The following is a 14933-nucleotide window of genomic DNA, read 5'->3' as shown; positions in this document are numbered from 1 at the left end:
GGGTTGAAGATGAATCACATAAAACATGCCGATTCATAAAAAAGGTCCCTAAACCCCGGCCCGTAATTTTGTTCATAAAACGGCACTCATACAGGCGAGGAAAACGAATTTGTTTCACTTACGCAAGAAACCAGATAGGAAATACGATTCATCATTCTGTTCGACTAAATCCGAATATGAGATCCATTTTGATCCGCGGTACAGATCGCATAACGCGACGATTTTTTTATGTTCACTTATAATGTCTTGTGTTGTTGGTTGCTTAAAGCTTCTATGAAAATGTTTTGCTTAGTATTTTTTTTCTTGTAATCGACTACTTATTGAATATCAGTAATTTCTTCGCTTTATTTACTTTGTATTTCTTTATACGAAAAATCAAATACATTTTCAAATAAACTGCCATCCAAATTGGGTTAGTACACTTGATCGATGTCAATAAAGTCTGTTGAATCTCCGGCAGTGCGTGGGGTTCTTGAACAGTTCGTTATCGTCAAACACATGTGCTTCACATGATCCGCAAGAACCCTCGGCACAAGGAGCATTGTGTATATTTACAAAAATCTACACTGCATCCTTTCCGTTTTTTTCTTTAAATATTCAAGTATTATTTGGTGTAAATATAATAAATATGTTTAAGGCCAGTTATTGTTTTCAATATAAATTCATATATATATAGTTTTCTGTGTGGTTTAGTACTTAATTTTACTACTGTAACAAGAGTAACTTTCATTGTTTTTTTTGATTTTGTATGTTGTTTTTGGTAGTAAATTTGCCAAGTTTTTAAACCGAGTATTCTGTTATTGAAACACTCTACTAAGAAACGCCCTAAGTTGGTAATGTATGTTTTGCCCATTGCAATAAATTGGTATTATTATAGTTTTATTGTCCCTAATCCAATTTCATATATTTAAAAAAAATAAAAATCCTAAAAAAAATCAACGTACAAACTGTTTATTCTTCCTTTTGTTGTGTCTCATATTATTTATGGTTGTTTGTTGCTCTTACTCGTTAATTTTAGAATAATGTTAATGCGTAAGTGCGTGTTGTCATTGCTTTCAAAAACAGCAATCAGCCATCGCTTACGCGTTTCTTTTTTCACAATAGAAATTCGTTAAAGCCTTTTTAAACTTGCTATCTTACAAAACTATTCTTTTCGTGTTTTGAAAAGGTCTTTGTGTTGCTATTTTAATCTTGTTTTACGTACGTTCTTTGTATGTAAGGCATTTTGCAACCAATAGTAATAGTAATTGTGTATACTGGTTTCAATTAACCATAATAGGGTAGTGTAATAGGTAGATGTAATTAGCAATAGTTACAGGGTGACCGCCGAATCATCGTGCTTAGTTAGCCAATTTTCAGAGTACCATTTAGCACCTATAATAAACCAAATTTAACAGATTTCAAAAGTATCCCCATTTCAATTGGGACAATTTCTCTTACATCTTGGAAGTGTAACGTACTTTGATGGATGTCCTACCCAAGTACCACATACAAACAAACGTACCAGTGTCGAAATTTCCATCAATCACTTTTTCAACCATCAGTTCAAATTTCTTATGTTACATATCTCTCAACCAGAAGCGTACGCATCGTTTTCGTTTGTATCTGACGTTTCATACTAGCGCTTTCTGCATGCCTTGTTGCACAAAATCCAAGTTCATGCTACAAGACCACCAGACGATGATGGTGTGTGAAGTGGGCGACGGATTTTGAAAGCAATTGTTACGTCTGTTTGTCTATGCGAGTATCATGGGGCCGATCATATTAGGGGATTCTTAGCATGCTCCAAAATAGGTCTAAGTAAATAGCCCCAAGCGCAGAATGATTATTTGTTAGCTAAAAGTTGAAATGGCTTATTCGATTTTGTTGTTTCAATAACGTTTTTCAAGTTTTAGAACTATTAAAACATGTTTGAAACCCTTGATATTTGTGTCTCCTTATTGCATTTTGAAAGTGGTTTAATTTTCGTAATGAGAGAATAAGTTATTGAAAACGCAAATTTTTGAAAAAAGTTGCTTTTGGAACTTTGTTTTCTTCGTTTCATTGGTCACCCTGAATAGTAACTGTTAACCATATCTGAGCTCAAAGATCATCCTGTGGTTCGATCTTGTCCTCCCGAGGTAAAAGCACCAAATACTGACGATCGATCTCGTCCTGCCGTTCCATTTCGGCACGACCCCATGCGACTTCGGCGGCAGCACCATGTTCAATAACGGCAGCAGCCGCAACCGCTGCAGCATCCTGACGCATCATCATCTCGACACCATGGCACTCGTTAGCACTGGCCAGGTTCGACAAACTACCCAAGGAATTGGTCGTTTCGTAATGACGATCGTTGTACAGCATACCGCTCGTGATTGTATGAGTGGTCGGTTGATAGAGCCGATCATGCATCATTGTAGGCGAATTGATTGATTGCTCGTATTGTCGATTATCTAGGATGTAAGAACTTGTGATGGTGCTCACTGGATAATAGTGACGCTCATCACGGTACAATGGTACTGGATTTGAAATGGTATTATCCGTGGCTGACACTAAACCCGTTTCATACATTCGGGTGTCCCGTGGCATCATTCCTGGGAATTCATAACGTTCATCCCTAGGCACTGGGATATACTCCGATTGGAAGGTATTGTCGCTGGTAATAACTGTCGTTGCGGCCGTTGCTGGAGCTACGGCTTGTATCGTGGCAGGAACAGGAAGTGCCGGCGTTGGAGTTATTGACTGATAGTAACGCTCGTCATCGAACGTGTCTAAGGGGTCGTTGATTTCAAGGGACACAATAGAAAAAAATCAACAGTCAGTAAAGGAACACTAACAAAACAGTCCACCCTCTGGGGCTTTTGGGTAAACATTTGCGATTCCTTGCACTGGGACAAACTTACCAACCAGTCGAAATGCAAAGAGCACTTTAACATTCATGACTTCCAATGCGCTGTTTACTGTTAAGCGAGAAGAAGGGTGGACCGATCGAAAGAACCAGGACAGAAAAGCAACTCTCACGCAGGGAACGACGACGACATGACGGGGCAATCGGCTTTGATACGCTTTTTGAGCAATCATATACGCTTTTATATCGGTTTTGAGTTGCTTTATTTTGCATTGAACTTAATCAACGCTCACATGAATTGACTAACCATCAGTTTCTTACCATAGACACATAAATGTTAAAGTAATATGACCATATAAACGACACCAAATCTTACCAAACAGGAACCAGATATCGCCGTGCTTATTCTGCGCGGCGTGTGAGTAGAGACGAGTCGCTCTCACCGCGAGTGACGTGAGACGACTAATGTTAATCAAATGGGAGCGAGTCGACAATTGTCACCTCATTCGACTCGTGTCACCTCACACGCCGCGCAGAATAGGCACGCGCTTCTCATGGGCTAAAAGGAGATCAATAGTTTAGTAATCATCGTTGGAAAATGGATATGAAGGAAATGTGACAGGTTTGTTTTTGGCAAATTCATTAATTGTATATTGATACAGAAGCTTTCCGACTATCCAAGTACAGTTTTCATTATCAATGTGAATTTAACCTTTTCCAATCAACCGTAGGGAATCATTTTAACTCATTCATCCACCGTTATTGAAAAAGAAGTCTTGGTAATACATCTAGGGTGGATTTTGACATAGAGCAAATTGAGGTTTGAAGCGGAAAGCTACAATCTATTTGGTATGGTGAAAAACAAATCGGGAACCCCAATGATCATATTATAAATGGGATTATTTCCTCGGCCAAATGTATGAAATTCGACAAATAATATACCAGTGGTATTCTGGAATATGTATCAATCTTTTGAGACCTTTCATACGAAAGTACGATGGAGGAAACCCAGTTAGATGTCAAATGTCACAAAAGCAAGACAACTTTCCTTTGTGATTATTTTCTTTAAATAACTACTAAATTTTAATTAAAATTTGAAATTGATCTTCAAAATATGCTCACAGAGATTATGATAATGTAATGAAAAGTCTGCACCTGGATAATCTGGATGTTTTTTTACAAGTTTAAGAATAATCAAATTTTAATAAAACTTTCTTCTTCTTAGCAATTTAATTTGATCAACGGAAAAAACATGCGAATGATTTTTACTAAAACAACTTTTTGAGAGATGTATCGGAAAAATGAAATCAATATTTCAAAATCGTCTCAATCCAAACAGTTGGTATGATAAGTTATTGACGGTGAAAAACAGAAATTAATCAAACTGCTAATAGTAGTTACACATTTCCATTGATCAAACAAGAGTGTGAATCAAATGACAAATAATACCTAAGCATTTTGTTGGAATTCGAACCTAAAACGTACGTATCGTGGTAAATGGCGGTGGCTAATGGTGGTGGAGCAAAATTTAAAATAATTTCGTTTCTTTCCTTCTAATGGCAAAAACTAGAACAAATAATTTGTAAATATTTAAATAAAAGTTGTTCTGCAACATTTTTTCGACAACGGAGAGTTAGGCTTACAGAACCTTTCCCTTTTGCCAAAATAATTTTTGATAGTGGTATTGTTGGTACTTACGATTATGGAAGAGTTTGTTTTTCGAGAGCATCAGCAGCTATTTTGCTTGTCCTCATTAACTATGATGAATTGTAACAATTAAAATTTCGCCAAAGCTATCGCTTTCTCTCCTGCAGCAGAAATTCAACCTCACTGTTTCTTTCTTTCTCGCAATTGCGCAATAGCAATGCGCATGAGCACTTCCGGTTCATTTCGTACGTGGTGGTAATTCGGCAACTGTAGAAATATCACTTTGCACAAGCAGTTTTCCAAGTAAAAAAATGCATGACTTTGTAACGCGATTTAAGAAAATCTAGATCAGTTTATTTCGACAATGAAACTTGACCAAGTGTGATATTAACCGAACGAAAGCGAAGGAAAAAAATCGCGGAATTTAACAAATGAATTTTAATGTTTTCGGAAGCAAATATCTGAAAACAACTGTTGACACGGAAGTTAAGAGCAAAGCTTGTAGATGATGCAGGCATTCGCGTGAGATATAGCAGCACACTTTCAATTTATCGCAGGAATGAAACAATCATTGTTTTAAAACTAATTTAATGGTTTATTTTAAATTCATAGCTCAATTTACAAGTGTGCTGCCAGTTCTTCAGCACGAAAAAGGTTAGCAAAGGACACTATAGTCAAATGCTTTTTGTTTAGTTATTGGTGGAATTGATATATATGTATACTCAAAAGAACAATATAAAATTCATTTTACTTCAGTGTTGCACATTTTATTTCAGTTTTACACTAAAATCATATTCTTACAGTTACATGTCCATCGCACAGAAACGCGAGGAGATCTACATATTAGCATTATTCATCTAAGTGAATATATGGGGGGATAGGATGCCTAACCGCAGTAAGATGTGTTCGTCAGCGTTTCTGAGTACTTTTTCAGTTGTTGCATAACTGCTGCCAATACAACAATTAACACTGCGCTACTTTGTGTGAGTGTGGAGTTACATCGTTTTCAAATGTTTATTTCTTGAATGAAATTTAAACTTGTTCTTTCATGTTGAATGCTGCTATCAAACTTTTTCCTTTCCAATAACGAATAGAACAATACTTCGCAGCTTACGATGGTTCCTAAGCTTTTTGTTTAATGTTAAAATAAAATAATAAATACTTCTGTGGATGTCAGGGTTCCATCAGGCCTGGCAAACTTTATTTTAATGGTACTGCTATAGATCTACCTTTTTCTTTTATTGAACATTGAATTTTTCATTTCAAGAATTGGATATTTTGCTGGATGTGAGATTATAATTTGTGTCTTTTCATTAATCAAGTAGTCAAATGTTGTAAAAAGAACGGCAAAATGGTTATTTTCATTCGTCTCACTGTTATAAGTTTATTTCTGGTTTAAGAAGTTTGTGGTTTACTTAAAATTAAGTTACATTAGTTTGTTCTGCCTAAACCTAGAAAGAGTACGCTTCCCAGACAGATTTCCGTCATCCCTGTTAACGGTGGGATTAAGGGAAGCTAATGATTTTATATACAAGACACAAATTGCTTGTAAAAATTAACTTTTCTTGGTTTTAGCTGTTTAGAAGCGTCGGCTAAAAATGCTACCAGCGAGGCGGCTGCCAGTATTGGATTGCTGGGAATTGTTGTTCCACTTGTTTCCTCCGGCGTTGCCAGAATTGAAACCGGAATTGTTTCCACCGAAGTTTCCACCACTACGGTTGGAGGAATTGGAGTTGTTAAATTCACCAAAGGACATACCGCCTCCCTGGTTGCCACCCTGATTGTTTCCCTGATTGAAGGGCTTGTTTTGACGGTTGCCGAAATTGTTACCACCCTTATTACCAGTAAAATTGTTATCGTTGTCGTTGTCAAAACGATTGTTTTGGTTGCGGTTGTTAAAATTGCTATTGAAATTGTTTCCATCGTTATTGAAGCGATTGTTTCCACCGCTGTTGTTTCCGCTACCGAACGAGTTATTAAAGTTATCGTTCTGGTTGCGCTTGTTACCACCGAAGTTGTTACCACGGTTATTACCACCGAAGTTGTTGTCATTCGAGAAGTTGTTACTACCACTATTGTTACCACCAAAGTTATTATCGTTGCTACCAAAACTGTCATTGGAAAAATTGTTGTTGCGGTTGTTGCCAAAGTTGTTTCCTCCGCCAAAGGAATTGTCATTGTCGAAGTTGTTGCGGTTATTTTGGTTTTGGTTGCGGTTCATATTGCCGCCGCCACCAACCTGGTTGTTTCTATTTTGATTTTGGTTACCGGTATTCATGTTCATTGGCTTATTTTGCTGAGGGCGATTAACATTTCCGCCGCCGGCCTGATTCATGTTGTTGCCTTGGTTCATGTTACCACCAGCACGGTTCTGGTTCTGTTGATTACCACGATTCATGTTTTGTCCACCACGGTTTTGATTTCCGGGGGAAGCTTGGAAGTTGTTACCCACCGGCATTTGTGTTGCCACCGAAATTGTTGGCATTGTTGCCACGGTTCTGATTCTGGTTCATGTTCATTCTTCCTTGACCACGGAAGTTGCCTTGATTACCACCTTGGTTATTGCGGTTACGGTTACCGAAACCACCGTCACCAAAGTTGTTGGAATTGGCGACTGGTGGGTCGGGTCCGAACGAGCTCTGGTTAGAAGCCAGACTCTCGCCAACGTTCTTGCCGGACATGAACGCAAGACGCAACAAATCTTGGATAGCATTTGGATTGTTCATATTGTTATTGGGAACGAAGCCTCCAGGGCCTTGATTAAAACCTGGAAAACGAGACGTCATTTCAATTAAATTAAGTCCATATCTTTACGCTACTGAGGTTAAACCAGAGAATCTCAATATAGAGACAAACTTCATAGTTTATAATACGACATTGACTATATTCGCTAGGGAGGAAGAAATTCAACCTTCGCACTTGTAGCTAATGTCGACTTTTCCAAAATACAGAAATCATTATAAACTTTGAAGTAATTGTACGTTGAATTCAGGTTAAACCAAACTTGAAATAGCAATCGAGGGGAAAAGTGGATGAATAGGAAAACGAGGAAGGGTACTAAGAGAATGCTACGAAAGGGGGGAGAGTCAATCCCAGCAATCAAATTGCAGGACAATAGAATATGTGAAGAGTTATCCGATGGATTCTGAAATGAAAAATAAAAAATCCAAAACAGTATCCGAAATCTTACCTGGACCACCGAACTCCATGCGTGGACGCTTGTTGGGTGGCTGAATGTTCTTCTTCAGCATATCCGGGTTCTTGGCGACAATCTTGGCGATGCCGTTCAATACACGAACATCGTCCTCATTGTACAGACGAGCGCTGATTGGGGTCTTGAGCTGTTCCATCTTACCCTTTGGCAGAGGATGGTCAGGGGTTTCAACGTTCATCATTTTCTCGACGTCGGCGCTGTCTTCCAGCTCAATGTAAGCTATCAATCGCGACTTCTTCACGATGCGGTTGATCTTGCCAACGAATGGCTTGATCTTCTTGAACAACGCATCCTCGGACACTGTGGAAAAAAAAGAAGAGAAAGAGACGCACGGATTAACACCACAACTGAATTTCGATTGAAACAAGAATCAATGAGGGGATTTGTCAAATATACTTACTGAATGGAATCTTGGTCATCTTGATGGTCTTCTTGACATCCATGTTTTGTGTTCCGCGCAGTGGCAGCACATGCAGACGGTGACCGCCGAAGAACTTGTGGTCGAAGAAGCGAACGGCATTCTGCTGGCTCGGACGGTTCATGTAGTAGATGATGAACGTCTTCACGGGGTGAGGCGCACTGTTGCGGTAAGCCAAGATTTGCGGCGAGAACATGAACTTGATTGGTCCGTGCTGCGCAAAGTAGTGCTTCAATTCCAAAGGTGGGCAATTCAGTGGCACGTTGCCGACAAAGATCGGGTGGTAAGCCTTCAGCTTTCCGAGCACACTTTGTTGCTCCTTGGTCTTTTCGGCCTGATCCTTCTCTTCTTCTCCGGCCTTCAATTTACGCTTCAGGGCAACCGGACGAAGGACCAATGGTCCGTCGTATTTCTTGACAACAACCTCCTTGGTAGCATCCTTGTTCTCTTCGGTAGGCGCCGGGAAGGTGGTGCATGCAAGCGCTTTCTCAGCGGAAGCAGCGTTCTTGTAGCAGATGATAGCAGCATCTCCACAGTTGCGACGGTTGGTGAACTCAATTTCGCCAAACTGCTTGAAATGATCATAAACTTGCTCTTCAGTAACACCCTTGTCCAAAGACGTAACGTAGACCGAGGTCTTGTAGTTGGGCATCAATGCGGATCCCAGATGCAGAGCATGGATACGCTTGCCATCAACAACGCGTCCATTCAGAGCCTTTGCAGCCTTGACGGCCTGCTCTTCAGTTTCGTAGAAGATTCGGGCATAGTTGGAAGCCATCTGGGGATTTTGGGTAACATTGTTCGAAACAGCTTCGGTAATGGTACCTCCTTCAGCGCATTGTTTCTTCATCTCTTCCTTATCTTCAATCCACTTGTTGGGAATGTTCAACAGCTGGACACGGTTGCGGTTACGGAAGAACAGTTTGGCCGCACGCCAGATGTCCAAATGCTGGTTCTGGTCACGTTGGTTCAAGTCATGCGCATTGAATCCAGCGGCCTTCAGTTTCTCAAGAATAGGGGCCTTGTCGCATTCCTTCTCCAAAGTAACATAGCCCAATGGATAGAAGATCAACACCGAAGTCGGTTCCACGCCAGCTGCCTTAACCTTATCCCACAGCTGCTCTTCGGTCATGTTCTCATCTTCAACGACGGTAACAATGACTTCACGCTTGATATGGCGGATTGAGGTGAATTCCATGTGCATACGAAGACGGCGATCGCGGAACATAGAGTTCTCCTTTTCGGCCAGAGCCGCGGCAGCGGTGTCCTTGTCCTTGAACAGGACCAAGGCCAGCGTGTACTTGCGGTAATGGTAGATCTCCACCTTCTCGACCTCATGACCGCTGAACAAATCGCGCAACTGCTGCTCAGTTACGTCCCACGGCAAGTTAGCGACATTGATCTTGCGTTGATGCTCTGGAAATAGAAGGAAAAGAAATCTTCGTTGTAACATGTGACTCTAAACTTCTTTCGATCTTTAAAAGCTACTATTGTGTCTCATAGTTGCATCACAGGATGTCTTCTGAAGGAAATTTCTCAGAAATTGGATTTTTTTTTTTTGAAAAAAAAAACTGGAGGTGTTTTTAATGAAAGTCCTAAAGAAATCTGATGAAATTTGGGTCAGTTCTAAAGTAACCTTTATGAAATTCTACAAGAGCCCAGGAAAAAAATGACCTGTTTAAAAAAAATGAACATGATTTTCTCGATAAATTGCCAAAAAACATCGATCAAATCTCTGGATGATACTCTGGGGGGATTTGCTTGAAAAACATTGGGCTGTTGTATTAACCTGTATTAACTGGTGTGAAAACTTAAAAAAAAAGTATCCTTGGATGAAGTGCTAGGAAGGAACCGTAAAATGGGGCGAATAGAAACACTTTCCGACATGTTTGAATGTGTACAACTTAAACCGTGCGGATTAAAACCAATTTTATTAGCCTTAAATATGGGTCGCGTCTTCCTTTGCTAAGACCCCAATTGCTATTTAAAAATAAAAATTATATCGTACAAAAATTTATGAAAATGTTGTATGTTTCTTTTCACCCCGCAATGGGGCGAATAGAAACACTGTTCAGTAAATATCAATACTTTTTTTTCATTTTAATGGAAAAATAAACACATTTTTAAGTGCATCTAGAAGAAATATCAACATGTATTTACTTAGTGAAGAAAAAAAAAAAATTTTTAAAATTAAGTTCAATTTTCGATCATTTTTGAAATCAGCAAAAATGGCGGATGTTTCAAGCTATCAAAAATGATTGAGATTTCAATATTTTCCTCTCAATTTTTTAATGAGAAATGTAGCAAAATTTTTAATTTGAAAATAGTCTAGCGGTACACTCTGTTGCTTTTCAACTAATGGGAAAAAAGAATTTCAGTAGGTTTTTAAAGGTTATCATTACATAATATTCACATTTTTAACTGAAGGTCGCTTTGTTTCTTTTCGCCCCACTTTTTCTATTCGCCCCGTTTTACGGAACTTCATTAGAACACGACCAATTTACTGTTCGTTGGAATTTTTGGAGCGATTTTTGGGGGTAACCATGAATGAAATATGGAAATACCTGGACGACTATTTTTAAAATCGTCGTCAGAATTCTTGTAGGATTTTCCTTGAAAAATCTCTGAACGAATTTATTCAAAATATCTGAATTTAACCTAATTTCATGAAGACTTTTGTATTTGTTTATTTATTTGAATCTGAAAGATCTTGATGAAGCGCTCAAACATTTCCTTGAGCAAATTCTGTGAAGAATCATGTGTCTAAGCATTGCATAAAACACAGACGTCAGTATTTGTTTGGTGTAAAATTTCTGAAGATTCCGTAAAATAGTTGCATAAGAATATCTGAAGACTTCTATGATGCCTCCAGAATGAATTGCAAGCAAAATTGGAATCTATTACAAATTTCTTGAAAATTTAATTTTTACCGAAATCGGCCATTTTTTTGTGTAACTAGAACAACATTTCGATGAAAAGTAGATTTCAACGTTTGCACGGGTATCGTTGACTAATAACATTCTAATTCAAATTCATAATTAATGAGACTTAAAAAATACTTAGTTTCTCTATTCTAAAACAGAACATCAATTATGATTCTTTACGTTGTAACGAACTTTCAGTTCGATACATTGTTTGTAATTATGTAAATATAAATTAGCTTAAGTAAATGAATTGATATATTGAATTTGTATTAAAGTTTCCCCGTCACATACACCGCAATTTGGTTTCCCCATAAAAGCTCTTCTGGCTATAAAACAAATGCACGCTCACGGAAACGAGCAGAAGCGAACTCTCCAACTATAAGCCGATGAGTACCATAGGAAATTGGGAGCATATTGCATATGCTTCCAGCAAGCGTGGCGATAACAAAGTAGCGTCGGTTGGTGGCCATCGACCTCTGGGAAACCCTTTTCAGGATTTATTGACCTTTTGGCTCGTAATTGAGAGAATTTCGGTTAGGCTCGGTTGGTGACATTCGTTGCAACCCGAATGATCTTTCTCTTTGCCACAATAGACTGTTAGTCGGGGCAAAGGCAATTTAGAGACTCGGGAGGTCAATTCCGGTAGCGAAGACTTTCAGAATAATCGCACCTTATCTGAGGGTTTCTGATTGTTACATGTTCACTTTGATCTGTACAGTGGAAGAGGCAGGAGTAGTCCAAGTTAGTTCCGCGTCGCGAGGTGACATAATAGAATAGCTAAGTAGAAAGCGTGGATTAAGCGTAGTTAGATTGAACGTGCGATAGTATAAGTGTGCGAGTGTATTTTGGCAAAAGATTTGTGGCAAGCGTGCCAAGCCCGCCACCTCACAATAGTGTTTAGGAGACTATTCCTGACCCCACTCTGCAGCTTCGAAGAAGCCCGGTGGTACACGTGGCTGGAAGGGGGCCGCGTCCGTCAATTTCGCGCCCCGGACAGGGCCAGCGCAACAATCGTTTTCATCAAGAGTCAAGGGAGCCAGCAACCAGCGTTTCCCGTTTCGGTGACGACCGTAAGTACAACGGCAGTACCCCGTTGAAGCCCACAAATCGTCGGTGAGGCGCCGTCGGCGCATGAAGCAGTGAGGCGTAGAAGTCGGAGGGCGCGCATCGCGCGTTTGAAGGAGCCGGGCATCGCAGAGATGTGCCGTGACTAAGCGTTAACCCACCAAACCTCCCGTTGAACGAGCGATCAGTGTCCCGATGCCGTAACCGTCGACACGGATCAAGCCGCCCACCGATCAGCAGCGCCCCAATCACACCAACAAGACCCCAGCGTCGTCGTCCGGCGACCACCCACTTTCGTCCTGCTGATATGGTACCGTAAGTAAATGCATGCAAATCAGTGAAAGTCCCATGCGCATGGTGTAGAGATTTTTTTGCCCGCTCCCGATTGATGGTTGGAGACGCGTGGCGGCGGCTAAGCTTTTTTGTCGGACACTAGCCGTTCCCCCAAAGTGAATGCCCACACCGCACAAGAGCACGTGAAGAGATAGTAGAAAGAGAGGTAGAAGATGAAATGGAAATGAATTTGTAAATAGCTAGAGTAAGAAAGGAAGAGAGAATGTCGATAAAGTAGGCCTACGAACTAAATATAGAAATGAACTCGATAATGAAATTGCGTTACGTTTTGAATAAATGCATTAGAGTACCACAGACAAACCGACCTGTGTTGAAGTTATTAGCGAACGAGAAGGGTAATGTAGGGGAGGTTTCATGTCACTCGGGTTCGTTTAGTAGTTCCTTGTTAGTTTATTTATTTTACTGGGGAGGTTGGCTCCGAATCCAACCAAGGAACACTCTCTAGTCTTTCGGGTTCAGTTTGAGGTTTACGTGTACAGCCAGCCAGTGATGAGAATAGGTGCAAACGTAGTCTGGACTATCGGCTAGGTTTTCTTTTCTCGGACTAACAGTCTAGGGTAATCTAAAGAGGAGTCTTCTTGTCGCAACAACGTAGCCAACCGTGCTTCGTGCTTTCCTTCCACTATTGGACCCCAAAACCCTTTCCCTTGAGAGGTCTTAGGCCGGGCAACCCTGAAAACAGGTGGATGGTCTCCAACCGGAGTGGCGCTCAAGCCATCCGCTAATCTTACCGGAAAGCACGTTCGGACGTCCGGTTACATTTGGCGCCCAACAATACAAGGCTTTTTCTTTACTGTTTACTAAAACTCGTTTGTTTTTTGTTAGATTTTTCTGAATTCTGTAAATATTTATTTTTTTTCGTATCGTTTTCTTTTCATATAAATACATTTTCTTAGTTTCTTATTACCTTATTTGAATTCTATATATTTTGTTCGCATTTTCATTAAATTTAAGCTAAATTTTTAAAATAATTCACGATGAGTCGTGTATTCCCTCGAGCGGAAGATTTGAATCAGGAGGAGCTGGATTTTGAGCTTCAAATCCGCAATGAACCTGAAGAAGTCTATAAACTTGATCTAACTGCAAAGCAAAGACATTTACGAAATCTGTTCAAAAATGATCAAAAAGATGGACGTTTGTACCAATCGCCATTCAGCATTAATGACGAGTATGCACACGTTGAGGGAAGAATTTTGAATTTAGAAAAAGCGTTGGAAAAGAAAGTGGAATCTAAATACGAGTCAAGAGTACTGCACTATTGGTACAGGGTAAAATGGATTCATGTTGAGGGAGAGGAAGAGAAAAAGAAGAAGAGGGAGTTGGTTCAGGCTATTGAGAGAATAATGATGAAATATCAGTTTGGGCCACCGCAATCACCGACAGTCGAAAGGCAGAGTCAAACAGAACTAGGTCGTATGGAATCTGTACTTGGAGGGAATATAAGCAACCCATTCGAGTTCCCTAAGGTTGGCGTTCCCGCGAGGAATGGGACTGGTACTATTCCTAAAATCACATTGAGCGAGATCAAGGATCAGAATACCTTCTGCGAGACTGGGGCCGAAGGACTGCGACATGGCACAGACGATTCAACACGTATCTCGGTCACACGTAAGGAGTGGGAGATATGCAGGCAGCGATAACGGAATTGGCGGGCCAAACTAGCGCAGAGTGAGGCACTGAGACAGCAAACCGATTTTACGAATACGGAACGCCAGTATCGAAACGTACCACAGAGGAATCCGGTACCTACTAGAACCGTAATCGACCGTAGTAGACGTACAGCAGACAGCTACCAGGCCAGTATCGAGGACGAAGACAGTGAGGAGGACGTAAGAAGACCACAACCGGTTTGGAGGAGTAGGCATTGGCGGAGCAGCCATGATTCGGAAAGCGGGTACAATAACGGTTGGAACAACGACGCTTACCAATCGGGTTGGAGGCATCCAGGTGGAAGATACGCAGGCCAAGGACGAGTGGAGAAATGGAAATTACGATTCACTGGCGAATTGAGATCGACAATGTCAGTGAGAATTTTCTGTATAAGGCGAAAAAATTGGCCGAGAGGGAAGGGGTGGCCAAACACATCCTACTGCGTGACATCCACATGCTTTTGGAAGGGGCCGCCTCTGACTGGTTTTTCACCTTTGTCGATGACCTTAACACGTGGGAAGAGTTTGAGACAGCCATTTCCTACAGATTTGGAAACCCAAATAAGGATCAGGGCATCCGAACTAAAATACAAGAGCGGAAACAACAACGTGGCGAACCGTTCATCGCGTTTGTAACGGAAATCGAAAAGATGAATCGTTTATTGTCCAAACCACTCTCAAATCGAAGGAAGTTTGAGGTGATTTGGGACAATATGAGGCAACACTATAGGTCCAAAATATCGATCGTGGAAATTAAGGACCTACAGCAACTGATAAAGCTTAACTACCGAATAGATGCAGCCGACCCACAATTGCAGTCGCAGAATATGGA

The 14933-nt window shown here is 40.4% G+C and overlaps 2 protein-coding genes across 2 annotated transcripts; both read right to left on the bottom strand.

The window, feature by feature from the left end:
* Positions 1-3105: 3105 nt before the first annotated feature.
* On the bottom strand, positions 3106-6899 carry LOC110680505 (dr1-associated corepressor homolog). Its single transcript, XM_021856303.1, has one exon. The coding sequence runs from the start codon at positions 6873-6875 to the stop codon at positions 6057-6059; it is 819 nt and encodes a 272-aa protein (XP_021711995.1). The 5' UTR covers positions 6876-6899; the 3' UTR covers positions 3106-6056.
* Positions 5219-9577, bottom strand: LOC110680504. The gene is made up of 3 exons (XM_021856302.1): positions 8092-9577; positions 7668-7991; positions 5219-7244 (listed from the first exon to the last, which is right to left on the bottom strand). The coding sequence occupies exons 1-3, from the start codon at positions 9560-9562 to the stop codon at positions 6922-6924; spliced, it is 2118 nt and encodes a 705-aa protein (XP_021711994.1). The 5' UTR covers positions 9563-9577; the 3' UTR covers positions 5219-6921.
* Positions 9578-14933: the final 5356 nt, after the last annotated feature.

This window comes from Aedes aegypti, unplaced genomic scaffold, assembly GCF_002204515.2.
Source record: "Aedes aegypti strain LVP_AGWG unplaced genomic scaffold, AaegL5.0 Primary Assembly AGWG_AaegL5_hic_scaff_1502_PBJ_arrow, whole genome shotgun sequence".
In the NCBI taxonomy this organism is placed as follows: Eukaryota; Metazoa; Arthropoda; class Insecta; order Diptera; family Culicidae; genus Aedes; species Aedes aegypti.
The sequence above is the reverse complement of the archived record's forward strand: the minus strand, read 5'-3'. Positions and strand labels throughout refer to the sequence as shown.